The sequence below is a fragment of the Hydra viridissima genome, unplaced genomic scaffold, assembly GCF_058129835.1.
Source record: "Hydra viridissima isolate aposymbiotic clone 2 unplaced genomic scaffold, HvirCarnegie_v1 scaffold_10, whole genome shotgun sequence".
Lineage (NCBI taxonomy): Eukaryota > Metazoa > Cnidaria > Hydrozoa > Anthoathecata > Hydridae > Hydra > Hydra viridissima.
In genome coordinates, this window is record NW_028324309.1 from 6,729,813 (window position 1) to 6,745,645 (window position 15,833).

The following is a 15,833-nucleotide window of genomic DNA, read 5'->3' on the forward strand; positions in this document are numbered from 1 at the left end:
ACATAAAATTTGTTTACATACTTAGAAAGTCATATTCTATTCAGTTACAAATAACAAAAATGTGAAACTTTGAAAGACACGTTTTTTAGATGTTTGTAATTTCCAATTTATTTATGTGATTTATACTTTTTTTCAATGATTATCCACATGTAAAGAATTACTTTTAAGAACCAACTGATTTTATAATTTAAAATTTTACATTTGATAGGTTGAGTGAATATTAGATAGTATTTTAATTGTTAAAAAATGATAAATGAAAAAAGTTGGGTACATACTTAACATTGTCATGTATCTCTTTTTACAGTTATAAACCCTATCCTTTATATTGATATAAACCTCTTTTTACAGAGTTTTCTCAAACATACTTGTAAGCAAAAGCTCTGATACACTCATCCAAAGAGAAAAAATTTACAGGTTGATTTTCCGTGACTGAGACATCTTCAATTTCTTCTATAAACTGAAAATTAAAATAATTATTTTGTTTTTATTTTTGAAAATACTTTAATTATTTTGTTTATCATATAATTTTTATTTAACTTTATTTACATTTTCATTTTTTTAGTGTTAAAAAAAATAATTCAAAAACACAAATTAAAATGAATATACCATCTCCACATTATTAGAAAGAACAACAATCATTGAAAATTGGTCACTGACTGTTACTTTGTCACACATTTGTACAGGGCAACCACTGCATTGCAAAGTCATGCAGAAAATGCATAACTCAGACTAAAACAGATGTTAAAGCAACATTATAAGTTTTAGTGTATTTGTTTTATTGTAATTAGGCTTTTGAACTTTATTTACAATTAGAACTAACCTAAACAAAATTAATAAACCAAGAGTGCACATTGTTTACAGTAAAATATGGTTCACATTACATAAAATTAACTTATAGCTAAAACTGGAAGAAAACTGCAATATTTGTGTGGAATTGGTTTTTCATGAAAGACCAATAAAAAATTTTTTTACAGAACCTTTACAAAATGAACTGTGACTTTAACAGGTGCATTTATTTTTAAGCAATTGGAAAAGCTATCAAACTTAGAGAATGGAAAAACACAAATTTGGAAAACAAAATTAAGATTTGAGAATGGAAAGACAAGCACAGTTTACTGCTAGTTAAAACAGTAACTATTGTTTTAAAATTGAATAATGAACGCCAACAATATCTGGTGAGCAAATTTAGAAATTTTTTCATTATTAACTTTGAAATATTTTTAAGTCTTACAATATTTGTGTTAAAATTAACAACAACAGAAAGTTAAAAATTAAGCCACTTGATTCATTTTAACATTTCTTGACCTTATTTTTTATAGAAATCTTTAAATTAGTAGAAGAAGTATTTAGCAATCTTGCTATACACTCATACATATCAAGACCAAGACAAAAGCGGGGAAACTTTAGTACCAGAAAAGAATAATGGATCTAAAAAGAATAAGTCAAATAGTTTGAACAATTTTCAATAACATAAAAGTATAAAGAGCAAAAAAATTAAAGTGAAATATATGTAAAATAAAGAATATAGAAAGTGAAATTCTGAAGAAAACTGAACAACAAAAATAGAAAAAAAACTTAAACTTACTGACAACTTCAAAGAATAAAAGTAAACAAACAATCTAGCCATATTTTTAATCTTTTTGGTTGTCTCCAGTTTCCCATTACTTCTGCAAGAGAGTTCAGGATTGGTGCAAGTTGTATTGAAACTTAGATTGTTAGTGGATATAGACTCCAAAGAAAATTTGTCATCTAACAGATGACATAAATTTGTTTCAAATGCATATATTTCTCCATCTGCTAGCATAAGCTCAAATAATATGAGGCTGTCATGCTATAAATAAAAACATTCTGTTTTAAACATTTTTAGAAAATGGCAATAAACAAATTCTACCAGCAACTAACTGATATTATCATATTTTTCTGAATAATTTTTTAGAGTAAACAAAAATTAGATGTCAATTTCACCAGAATGTGAGGCTGCCTAGCTTCAGTGATCAGACACATCACTAAAGATTCTTGCGTTGCTTGTATCATTTTCATAAATATCATCTTATCTTTAAGACTTCCTACTGTTGACCAACTGTTAATAGTAAAACTATATCTAAAAAAATCCAGATTTTAATTTACACAAATAAATTATGCAACTATTTTTAGGACATTTTTATAACAATACACTAATAAAAGAGCAGCTACAGCAATATTAAAAAAAATTTTATCACCTAGTGTTAACTATGTTATTCCCTTTTCTTCCTACCACTTTGACAACTATACAAATAGAAAAAAATATATAAATATAGAAAAATATGCAGATGTAAAGCTAATAACTTAGGTAATAAATTACAGATTCTTGTATTTTTTAATCACTGTGAACCAGAAATACCATCAGGTATTATATCATGTCACTCAATCAAAACCTTTACTATCAGTTTAGTATTAGTTTATATTGATCATTTAAAATTTTTTTAAACTCAAAATCGTATGTTAACATGTCAAAAATGATTATTAAAGGGCTTGAAGAAACACTTAAAAAAAGCTACTAAAAAATCATTAAAAAAAATCAACATTATGACAATTTTGGAATTGTGGGTAATCAAAAGCAAAATATCAAAGTTAAAATCCCAAAAAACTGGTGTCTTACATCAAATGATACAAATAACGTTTTAAAATAATTTTCAAAAGAAGCTAAAAAAACTTTTATATTAGCTTTTTCTAAAGATTAGATTTTAAACGACATTTTTCTAAAAATTATACATTTTTTATCATATCACATCACTTAAAAAAAGACACCTGTGTTATTTTTTGGTTTTAATTCACTTTGAGTTCAATGAAAATGGCTGTTGTTAGCCAATTGACTGTTGTTTTTGGGGAATTTTTTAGAGCAAGTTCCAAGTCTGAAGCTGTATATATATCTTGGGTATTCCCTTGAAATTTATAATTACCTAACTGTAATTTGGTCTTGTTATAAAAGAAACCTTTGCTTGATGAAGTTGGGTAATACACTCAAAGGCTCTTGGGGAGAGAAAGTATCAAAAATAATTCTCATATTTATAGGATAAAACTAGTTTTTAAACTCATTGATTTTTTTTTAATGTTATTGTAAAGTAAGCCTATTAATCTCTATAGATTTTGATGTGTTTCTTTTTTAACTTAAAAAATTATACTACTGTTTATATCAAATCATACATTGCAATGAAGCATTTATATTTATAAAATTACGTATTTAAAAATCACTTTTGAAGGTTGAGTGGAAAATACTGACTAGGAATTCAACTTCAATGCTCCAAAATAGTGAAACCAAACAAATCATATCTTCTTCATCAGATAACTCAAAGCTCTGTGGAAAATGCTGCTCAATTTTAGTACATGGACACACTCATAATTGTTTTTCTTCAATTACTGTAACAAACTTGATCTCTCTTGCCATAACTTTGGGAAGCATTCAAGCTGAACAGATTGCTTCAAGTATATTGAAAAAAAAGATGAATACTGACTACATATCAATTGGTGGAAAGCCTTTCATTTTAATGGTTTGATGTCCTGCTAACAAGGTAAATCAAAGATCATTAAAGCAAGCATCCTCACAGAATATAAAGGAACTTCAAATTGTATTGGAACTTTCTATTAACAAAACCAAACAGTTAATATCTACTCTTCGGAAAGGATTAGGGAATAAGACTGCTGTAGAACTTAACATTTTTGGCATATTGAATGATTTTGAGGAACCCATATCACAATTTTATCATGTAGAAACTCTAATTTATAAATAATTATCAAAAAAGTGCTCTTTTAGAATGTTTTTACATTTTTTATGGAAATTTTATATGTAAAGAGAAAGAGAGAGATCCTCCACCATGATTAAAGTGTAATGATAGAATTTGTAATGGCCACACATACAAATACTAAATGCCTTACATATTGTAGCTATATAATGTGTAAGTATTAGTAGCTTTACAATATTTTTTGTAAAATAGTGCAGCTAATCTTAAGTTGACTAATATGTGAATTAGAATTTATTTTTATCTTTTTTGTGTAATGCACATAAAAACATTTTAACTTTTTGTGTTAATGCTTTAACACCTAAGTTTTCCCAATCTGGGCATCAACAAGTTGTTGAATGTGAAGAATGTTTTTTGGTGTCTAAAAACATAATGACAATTGTTCAAACATTTTTACAGATGAATTTCCTAGACACTAAAAAGGTAAAGGTTTCAAAGGATCTTGTGTATGTTCAAGAGACATTATCTTTCATACTGGATTTGATAAATAAACATCCTCTAGACCTTCATTTAGCTTTTGTACAAATTTCTATGAATGGTGGAAGACCCTTTGAAAGTTGTAATCAATGTCTTTGATGCAAATGAATGTTCAAAGTCTGAAACTTACATGAATAGTGGTGTTTGGAGCTTGCCTGTGGTGTGAAGGGTTAAAAATGAAGAATGTGAAAAACTAAGAACTATTGGAAGTCTAGATTATTGGTATGAAAAATATAGTGTAGAAAATAACTCTAAAAAATCTAATATGCAACACTATATGAATGTGATACATACATGGATTTGCTACATAGCAGAGACTCTTGATTCTCTAATCCATCGTTTGGTGCCACCTCCCAAATTGCACCTTTTGATAATGAAGTTGCATCTACTTTAGGATGTCTGGTTATGGGTACTTGGCCTGAATTTGATGACTGGCTGAAAACTAAAAATATTATTCAAGGAGGGTACCAAGGTAGAGGTTGGGATGAAAATAATTCCAAGAAATTCTTGAAAAACTTGGACGAACTTGATAAGGTAGTAACATCTCAGCTTCCTCAACTTAGATCTATTGTTCAGTGTATAAAAGACTTTAAAAAAGTAAACTATTCTTCTTTGGTCAAAGGGTTGAGTCAGAATGTAAGATAGCATTTACCAAGTCCTTGCTCAGGTTCTAGGGAAAAAAATTTTAGTAAACTGAAAGTTTCACATTTTGCTGCATCATGTTCAGCTCTTTATTGAATACTATAATTGTGGTCTATCCAAGTTTGGTAAATGTGGAGAGGCAATTCATTCTAAATTTAAACCTACATGAAGTAGATTTAAACATATAGAAGAGCATACTTCACATGAAGAGCAACTGCTAACCTCTGTAGTAAAATTTAATAGAATTTAACATTAACTTTGATATACAGCCCTAGAAACAAAAAGAAGTTAACAAGCCCAGGATAGTGACTAATCTTGTCAAAACAGCTATTTTCATAGCCACAAATTTTTTTAAAACATTACAAATGGCTTGTTCTGCAATATCTGAAGAGTTCTAAGTGACAAGAACTTTTGTTTTAGGTATGCATGTTTTTATAATTTGCCCTTACTTTCTGCATAACAAGGTTATGCAAAACAAGGTTATGCAATAAGTAAGAGGAACCATATGTAAAAAAAAAAAAATCAATTTACTCTTTTATATTTTTGAAAAGCTTCTTTAAATCAAACTAAAAAGGTTGCTAATAGTAATACCTACAATAGATTCTTAAAAGAGTTTAGAAATCAACAAATGATTTTAATGGTCTAGTTTTGTTACACATGATAAATATATGTAAAAATTTTTAAATTGTTTTTTCAAGCCATAGCACACAAACTAGATTTAAAATTATTTTTAATTAACCATATGCATTAATAATAAGCTAATAGTAAAGGCTTGGTTCGAGTGACACAACATAAAACGGTCTCTCTGGTTCACAGTGATATATGGAATGATAAAATTGCATTTTTAGTCTATGCAGTAGTAAATGGAACCAAAAATATAGTATAAACTAAGTGTTTCTATTTTTTTAATCTATTTGACCCATTTAAGAATACAATCAAGATCATATTGTGAGAGAATTGTAGGTGATACAAAAATAATAATGCCAGATACAATCTCACCACCCAAAAATTCCTAAAAGTTAGGTGATTTTGTTAAAAAGATTTCACAACAATTTGTGTGTCTGTGCAATTAAATCTTTGCACTCTTTGATCTCATGAGTTTTTAGTAAAAAAAAAAAAAAGTATAATAAAAGTGAAAAAAGACCATATCCAGGAACAGATAAGATAAAATATATAAACTAAGAGTGAAATATTCAAAGAGAAACAAAAGAGCAAGAAGAATTTCAGAATAAGATTAGAAAGGAATGAAAAATAATTTTTCACCCAATAATGGTAGAACAACCTTTAATACAAAGAGAGATTTGTTTTTTGTTTTTCTTTTGTTTTGTTTTTTTAATTTAAAGAGAATTAATTTATGAATGGGCTATAATAGATCAATTAGATAATTGATTAACAAAAATAAATGTAAGGTTAGAAATTAACAGATAGAGCAATGATTACTTAAACAGCATTGAGTATGTCTGCTTGATTGATGTGGTAAAAGATGCTATTGATAAAAGCATATATTAAAATATTGCTAAATAATTTACTCAAAAGCTTTTCTTCTAAATCTTCTAAAGGAACAGTAATGGTTGTAAATGTTTCATCTAAGATCTTTGTGTAACCACATTCACAATGCACCTAAAGTAACAATAGCATTCATGTTTTATTACCAACATGACCAACATGCTTTTTAACTAAAAAAAAAATACATAAGCAGCATGATTGTTATATCTGATCATTGCACTATATTTATTTCAAAACTCAGTCTTATTTCTTCAAATAATATGTTTTCCCAGCTATTGCTGCTATAAACTATTAGAAAAAGTTATAACAAATTAAGCTAAATTTTCTTAACTTAAAACTACTTTTTAGTTTAAGTTTTACTTGTAGCTTGCACTTGCAAGTTGCACTTGCAGCAAGAATCCTTGTTTGACAATCAAACTGCAGAAGTTGTTCATATTACACAATCATTTTTTACTTTATTTTTAACATAACCCTAAACTTGCTTAATCAGGCCACAAAGATGAAAGCCACAATGAATTGAAATCATATAAACTTTCATGTAAATAAAAGAACTGTGTAGTATAAGAATATAAGAACCATATAAATATAAGAACTGTGAACAAATTAAGTAAATATATATAAAGTAAAAATAAGAACTATATAAAGAATATCATATGCATAGAATTTGTAGCTACATACTCTTATCTTTTTGGATAATAATAAAACATAGAGCTGTGGCAAAGTATCAGTGTCGGTATCAAGTATCTGTAGTATCACTGTTTTTTTTGGGTATCAGTATCGGTAAAATAATATCGATACTTCAAAAATAGTGTAACATCAAATTAAATAATTAAGTACATTTCTAAGAAAACAATATATAATCTTTTATTAAAATGAAATATTGAAGCAACATATTTTTAACATGTTTTATAATTTTTAATTTCATTACATGATATCCATGATCAATAATCAATCAGTTATTTATGTTATCTTTTTTAACATGTATATTGAAAAAGTGAGAAAAAAATCAACATTTATATCTGACAATACAAAGGAATCCTTTGTATTTTTGTTTACAGATGTATGTGAAGTACAATTAACAGTACTGCATCACAAGAGATTCATAACTTAATTGCAGAGTTGATTGAATTAGATAAATATTTTACAAATACAGTATTACCATCATAGGCTTTACTACTGATATATGGACCAGTAGATCAAATGAAAGCTTCATAAGCCTGACAGGTCACTGTTCAGACAATATATTTAATCAGAAAACTGTTGTACTTAGAGTAGCTCCATTTCCTGAGAGGCATACAACAGCAAATATTGCTGAATTGATTGAAGATATCATGGCTGAATTTAAAATATCACTTTCAAAAATTCTTTTAATAGCTAGAGATAATGGTGCAAATATTGTTAAGGCTATTAAAGATAGCCCATATGATAGTATGCCTTGTTTTTTATACACACTGCAACTAGTAATTAATCCCTTGTTTTTTATACACAAATTAATGCTTTGTTGTGGTGGAAATTACAGAAAACCAAAATGCTACTATTAGCAAAGCTTGCTTTAAAGTATTTAAGGTGCCCACCATCTTCTGTGTAGAGTGAAAGACTTTTTAGTATTGGTGGAAATGTATATACTGCAAAGAGAAATAGCTTAACAGGAGCACATGGTGAAATGTTAATGTTTCTGAACTATAATATGAGAAATTAAAAATATTTTGTCTCTTCAACCTATTTTTTAAATATACAAATTTTAAAATAAAAAATATTCCATATTTTTGTCTTTGAGAGAACCAGTTAAAGTATTGGTGTTAGTATCAGAAAATAACTCAGTATCGCAGCATCGGTATCGGTCAAAATTTTGGTTTTGGCACAACTCTAGTAAAACACATAAAACCATATAAATTTCTTCCAGCTTTTCAAACCAAAGTTGCAAAAAGTCTATAAATTTACAACTCTTTTTTAAAAAAGACCAATTTTCTAACTTATTCAGCTTTTGTTATGTTTGGACACAATGCATAGTGCATGAATGAAATCAGTTAATTCAACCTGCCTAGGTTTTTAATTGACATTTATAAGTACAACTTGCATTCAATCAACACTTTTGCTAATATCTGAAAAGAGATTTGCTTATGTCACATAACAACTTGTCTAAATTTTTACTGAGATCATAACCCTCAATTTTAAATATTTTTGCAAGATCATGTAGAAAAATAATCATTATTTTTAAATAATCTTTAAAAAATAATTATTTTGATCCTTTAGAAAAATATTTTCTTAAAATGCAATAGAATGCAATATGAAATTTAATTCTTCATAAAAAAATTTGTACACAATTTTTATGATTTTTGTTAAAATTACCTTCTTTTTAAGATGTCCTCGAAACAAGTGACTAACAGCAGTATGATTTTGCTTATGTATGAATCTAAATGTATAAAAAAATAAATTAAAAAAAAAAGTGCACATGATAAGTTAGTACAAAACCAAGGTAAAGAGGAAAATGATTTGAGTTGTTCCCCAGTTAGATGAAACTACTAAGTTTAATTGAATAACTATTTAAGATATAGTACAGATATTTATGGGATCTTTAGTTAGACAAAATGACTGGGCAAAATACACATTTTTAGAACAGAAGAAATAATCCTTAAAAAAAGCTGTACATAAACACATTGCCATTCAGTAAAATTTTACAACCAATGTCTTCATCTGTCATCAGTGAGTTGGTGGATTTAGGAAATACATCTGAAAGTAGCTTTGGTGAAGGATTCTCAGAAGGAACTTTAGCATTTAAACTTTTATTCACCCAGTACATCAAATAACTTTATGAGTTGAGAAGAAATGTTCAACAAAACTACATTAAAGTTCATAGGAAGAAAAAAATTTGCTTAGCTTTCATAAATAAAAGAAAAGTTTTGGTTAATGTTCTTACTTGTTTTATGAAGCCATTATAGTAGAGTCATAGCATAAAAGTAATAATAACAAAATATCATGATGAAGTAGAATGTAATACTATTTCTGTAACTGAAGCCAGTTTCTTCAGTACTTTGAAATATCTTGTTTGAAAAAATACTTTAAATTGACACATAATTCATGACAGATACATTAAATAAGTAAGGATCTTGTGGATTTCTCATAAAAAGATCTTTAATTTTTTTTCACAGAAGTGAAATAATTATTGCAACAATAAATACAGAACTGTTAGGTAAAAGCCAAAACTAGATGTACCTGCATTGTTCAATGCAAGCTTGTTTCAAATATTCTTCGCTTTTTGCTTGGATTAATTCTTCATGAAGAAGCTCTAAGATACTCATCAGTATTGATGATGGAGGCTGTTTGGAAAGAAAAAGAAAACAGTTGTAAATATTCAGAACAAAACACAATTAAATGCCATTATTCTATGCATTAAGAAAATTTCCAATCAAAAACTTAAGACTGAGAAAACTCACTTCCTCAAGTAAAGAAAGTTCATCAGCTTCAAACCTAATTTTAAAATGCTTCATAGCACCATACTTTTTTTTAATCACATTGTAAGCATCCAGAAAGAATGAAATAGTGGGAAAGTGCTAAAAAAAAATAAATTATTATCTTATTCGAAATGAATTTGTTTTATGTATAACAAAATTTTTAAAGCAAGATAAAAGTGTTTTATGACAGATATAAAAAACAACCTCTATTATGTCTTTTCTTTGATTTATTGGTAATTCTTTATTAATATCTAAAAAGTAAATACTTTGATGATTGCATTATTGCATATTTCAAAAAACTTTGATAACTCAAATTACAATAAATTAAAAATTGATAAATAATTGATAAATAATTGATAAATAAATGAGTTTTTGAAAAAAATTTTTTTTTATAATAGAAAAAAAATAAAAAGGGTGATACTCACAAATAGTGTAACTATTAAATATGGATGAGCATTTCTTGAAAATTTTAACCTACATTTAGTAGCTACACTATTTTGGGGAATTTTAGAATAGATACAGTTAGTTCCAGGTAAGAAAGAATTAATTTTTTAAATGCAAGCATTTTGTTTTTTTAATGAGATGACAAGAAAGAAAAAGAGTTCAACCATTTAGGAAAACATGCCTCATATTTTGCCTCTTACTCATATATGAATACCATTACAAATCACAGTAGAAATTAACAAAAAATTAATAAAAGAAAAAAGTAATATGGTGGATCACAGGAAAAAAAAATTTCATCAAGAAAATGTAAATTTTAACAATTTTTAACAATTATGTCTGATACTTCAAATGTAAAGCCAGATTATTCACTTAACTTTTTACTGAAATGTATTTTTGCAACAAATTTTCACAGAGAAAAATTTAGTAATAGCTGTTACATCAGTGAACTAGAACATAAAGTCTTCTTTTAATGTAAAGCATAAGATGGTTTTCAAAAATTCTAAGGATTCATCATAATGATCTCATGATTTTAAAGGAAATCTTAAAAAAATTAACTTTTGAAGAAAGAATATTGTAAAAAACTTTTTTTTTACATCATATGTTTTGTGTTTTCACATGAGAATTTTGAGTTTGGTTAAATTCCACAAACAATGTCTTTCAAGTTCTTTAGTCTACACAATAAAAACAAACAAACTGAATGTAAATATGTCAGGTAAGATGAAACAAAACCTATAATGAATAAATACTTCATGAATTATTGCCAAATCCTTTTCAGAACATCAAACTCAAAAAGCTAAATGGTAGAATAGTTGTAGAGAGCAAAATCCTGAGCAAAAAGAGAACATGGCTACAGCGCATTTGAGAGCTTATAAGCAGCATTCAAAACTCTGAGGTACTAACACATCAGCAAGCAAGAGCAGTTGAAATGATGAAAAGAAATCTTCATGCTAAAATGGTACTCAATACATCAGCACTTTCTATAGCGCAACTTAAAGGAAATATAACAAAGAAAGTTTTAAAAACATTACCAATCAACGTTGGTCAATGTCATGAACTTCTACTCTCTGTTTACAACAAGACATGATGTGAAAACTCAAAAATTAAAACACAATTTAAAATTTGAGTAGAAATATAGCTTCAAATGTTTTCAACTATTTTTGTGATGACGCAAATGTTGTCAACTATTTTTTAACCAAATGTAAAAGACTTTATTGCTATCTATTGCCACAAAAAGAAACTTAAGCAACAAGTCCACATTGTTATTATTTTGGGGATAGAGCCCAAGTAGCTGAACCGAGAGCGCCATCTATATAGAGTGTTTGTAGACATGTATCCACATCCTGTATTGGTAATTTTGAAATCTATTACAACCTTGGAAATAAATTGGCTTTGAAATTTTGGTTTATACATTTTTTAGACCTACTCATGTGAAAGAAAAAAATTATCATAAAATTCCTGAAATAATTAGCACTTCAATGAAAATTTGTGGGATTGTAACCCTCTATGTTCAAATTTTGACACTTTTGCCTCAACTCATTTTCTGTGACAACACTATTATACAGTATGTTGACCTAGCCAATGTTATATAAGTTCTATAGGAACTGACAGCAACTTTTATTAATGTTATTTTTCAATTACATAAGTTATAGAAAATTTATGTTGAGAAAACCATTTAAAACCACTAAAAATGCGTTCAAAAATTGTACTTTTGATTAAAATGGGTAACTTTGTGTTCAAAAACTGTCCAGTTTGCACCAGTGAGTTGATCTGAGTTAGAAAGATGACCATATGCAAAGAAAACCAGGAAAAAAGCTTTTTTTTTTTTTTACAAAACAATAATATTGAGATTTTCCCTTTTTTGCATCTTTTTGAAGCTATTGCTTCAAAAGTTGTTTACTACTATTGTTGCTAAGTGAAATCTGTAAATTATTTAATATATATATCAAGGTTTGCATGAAATTGTTTCAACACAAAAATTAAGAAAAAATAAGAATAAAAAAATTTCTGAAAAAATGAAACTAGATACCTATTAATTTGACATTTCATTTTACAAGAGAAAATCAAGAAAAAAACATACAGGTAAGAAAGCATTTCACAATCTTCATCATTTTTTCAGCTGTTTTATTTTTTTGGCTGTTTTTTTTTGGAGGGGGTTCATTTTATTCACTCTAATTTTTCAGCCATGTTTTTTACTTTTACAACTATCTTTGTGTCTATTTCAAAATGCTGAATATTGCCAGAGAACATGAGTAAAATAAAAAAGTAATTTGCATGCTTTGTCTTAAAAAGTGCTTCATGCAGTTAACAGCATTTTAAGCAGGTTAAACTTTTCAAATTTATGAAACTTTGACATTTGGGATGCAAGAGTTTCCCAAGATATTTATAAAACCTGTTGCATCATCTTCAGAAGAAAAGATGAAGGCAGGGATATCACTTTCTCCAAATTGTATAACTTCATGCCCATCCCCATCAGAGTTTAAACCAGCAATCAAAACTGTGACTACCTAACTTGTCAGATCGGCCAATTAAATTTGAATGAGAAACACTCGTTTGAAGTGGACCAAACAAACAACAGGTAAAAAGCTGGTTAAACCCAATACACCTTTGAACTTTACAGCTGCTGGTCAGTAGCTCAATGACACTCCCACCCAGATCAAAGCGTCTACAATTTGAAGGTACTACTATCCAAATACAGTAATTGTCCCCATTAGAAAGCTGTCAGAATAAAAAAGAATTTCAAATGTCAAAACTTTCACTAAAAAACCAAGGATTTATGTAAAAATTTGAATGTTTTTCTTCTAAAAATCACATGTCATGCCAGTTATGTTATGTCATTGAATTATAAGGTTCTCACATGTTTTTTTTATTTTTTACCTTATTTTGTTTTTTTTTTTTTAAAGAAAAATTTAGATATATTTGAAAGATTAATAACTTTTTCAGTCTTCCTAAAACTTTCATTTCACTCCATCAATCACTTTCAGAGAAATTTCATTTCAAATTCTATTTTTTTTTTCTTGGAATTCTATATTTATTTTCCTTCTGCATTACATCAGTGAAGTGAACTTTATTGCAATAACTTGGGTCTCTTCAAATTACATTAAAACAAACTTTTAGAATTAGACAAGATCAATTTACTGGATAATACAGTGTTTTTACTTTTATTTTTAGTCACTTTTCTCTTTAGATATTGCATTATTTTTCTGCATCTTTTACATCAGTTAATCATAGAACTACCCATATACTTTATTATAAGAAGGCTTTCCTGTCTAAAAAACATGTCCTTTTTTAAAAAAAAAAAAAATTTTCTAAATTCAAGTTAACATTACATTACAAATTAATAATCATGCATTAGTTAAAGAAATACAAGATGAATTAAAAACAGCAAACCTTTAAGAAACTTCTGTAACTTTTTGATACTTAACAAGCAGCAAAGCAAACTTTTCAAAGCAGGTGGAATAAAATTGCCAAAAGTCTCTTCGCCATTTTCAGGAAAAGACAATAAAGAAACTTTATTAATTAACAGTGGTTTTTTGCTAGTAAAGGTTTTATTTCTTGAGGTTTTCATTGAAGAATGTCTATTTATGAAGCTATCTAAATAAAAATATCACAAAAAGTGTTAAAACTTAACAAGAGATTTAGTGCTTAACGGAATTCAGTGCTTTGTAGAAAACTCTACTTTCATCATTTGAAACTGTGGATAATTTTGATTTAATTGAAAGAGACAGAAAAAAAAAGAACTCTTACTTCAATTAAATTTTTTTAAAGTAAAGATACCATACATGCTGGTCTTCAAATTATTATCATAATAATGCATTTTGTCAGATAAGAATGAATTTGTTTTATCTATTTTAAACATCAGGAGAAAGTTATTGATTACTTTCTCCCAATATTTAAAATAGATAAGACAAATAAATTCAAATGATTACTTAAAACTTTAACAATTTTTGAAGTATTAACTTTTACTTAAATTAATTTACACTTTAAAAAATTGCATAACAGTTACAAGATCTTTTTTTATTTAAACTCACTTGTTTTGTATGTCCAAAAAAACAAGATTTTTTTAAAAGCAAAAGATTTTCTGTAACCTTCTAAAATGCCTCTTTGGAAGAACAATTAGGCAGTCTATAAACTTTTAGCCCAATAGGGTAAGTTCTTCAGCTGGGTTTCACAGTGCACTTTGGATGGTAAAATCTTTTATTTGTTAAAAATGAAAATATAATACAATTACAAAAACAAATTTTATTTTACAGCATGCAAGTTACAAACATTAAAAGGTTTATTGTTTTGCTGTCTTTATCTGCATCCATTCATGGTTTACTAGCAGAAACAATGCTGATGCCCCAGTTAATGATATTTGAATAATCCAGAGACTTTAGAAATATGATGACAACACTATACAAACAATTAGATTCAAAATAAAACTGCAGCATTCATAGTATTTGGGTCCAGAGCTAGCAACAGCACACTTTTTCATCATAACTGAAAAATAAAATTAGTAGTAACAATTAAGTCCGACCAAAGCCTAGATCTTCCTTGCAGTGTTCGAGACTTATTTTCCTTTAGAACATTTTTTGAAGCAACAATTATTGAATCCAATTTTATCACAGTTCCCATGTAGACACTTGGTTTGAAAAGTCATCTGAAACAGTAGGAGCCTGTATCAATAATTGCCATGAGCTAGGAACTACTATGATTCAAAATTTCAATGATACTATTAAGTTAAGAAGGACAAAAACAATTTTTGCTAAGTGCAATTGTTAATCTCAAAGTTAAAATTATTAACTATTGATCACTGTTAAACTGTTTATTCCTAAAAACTTACTGTATAAATATTCTGTTTAACATTAGACAACTACTTTCCAAAAACTTTCAATAAATATTTAATTTTAATATGAAATTTAAATTTTATATTATGACCTTTTTATGAAATTTCTATTATAAATAAACTATATCTATGTATTATACATAATCAATATTTTTCACGTTTCCAGTCTCAGACAATCAAATTATGAATCAGTAAAGGTAAATGTTTCTATCAGTTATCTTAAAAACTTTTTATACTTAGAACAAAGAACTTAATAGTTAAATATATATTATTTTTTAAAACTTTTTTAAAATTTTCTGAATAAATTTTTTCACACAAATTTATTGATAAAATTAATTTTGAAAGTTCAATTATATGATTTGATTTCAAAATCCTTCACTGAAATTTTGAAAGAATGTTTTCAATTGTCAAATAAAATAAATTCTGCAGTCCACTAAATGTTCTATTAAATAACACATTTGGTTTTAAAATTGTTAACTATTTAGAAAATTATTGAGACTGAATGTTAATTTCAACAACCATATGCACTTTCCAGAACCTCTTCTGAGATATGCTTTCTATAACTTAAAATTCACACTTAATGCAGTTCATACTAATACCAGTTTTAGAAAACAACCACATTGGTGATAATCCACAATTGTGTTTTTTCTTTAATTTTGCTTTCTACTCTTATTACAAAACAGTTTTATAGTAATCCAAAGTTTGAAAAGC

At 27.2% G+C, this 15,833-nt stretch overlaps 1 protein-coding gene across 6 annotated transcripts in view; it reads right to left on the bottom strand.

Moving 5' to 3' along the window:
* Positions 1-15,833, bottom strand: part of LOC145192962 (uncharacterized) — a 29,838-nt gene that overhangs the window by 12,050 nt on the left and 1,955 nt on the right. For 3 of the 6 annotated variants that reach the window (XM_090065652.1, XM_090065654.1, XM_090065653.1), the window contains exons 7-18: positions 13,685-13,888; positions 10,058-10,104; positions 9,836-9,952; positions 9,615-9,718; positions 8,751-8,814; positions 6,425-6,515; positions 2,220-2,265; positions 1,966-2,101; positions 1,586-1,831; positions 1,306-1,428; positions 607-729; positions 366-457 (exon numbers count right to left, since the gene is read on the bottom strand). In XM_090065652.1, the coding sequence (XP_089921778.1) occupies positions 366-457; positions 607-729; positions 1,306-1,428; positions 1,586-1,831; positions 1,966-2,101; positions 2,220-2,265; positions 6,425-6,515; positions 8,751-8,814; positions 9,615-9,718; positions 9,836-9,952; positions 10,058-10,104; positions 13,685-13,888 (1,393 nt within the window). The other 3 variants (XM_090065656.1, XM_090065658.1, XM_090065655.1) reach the window with 3 other exon arrangements.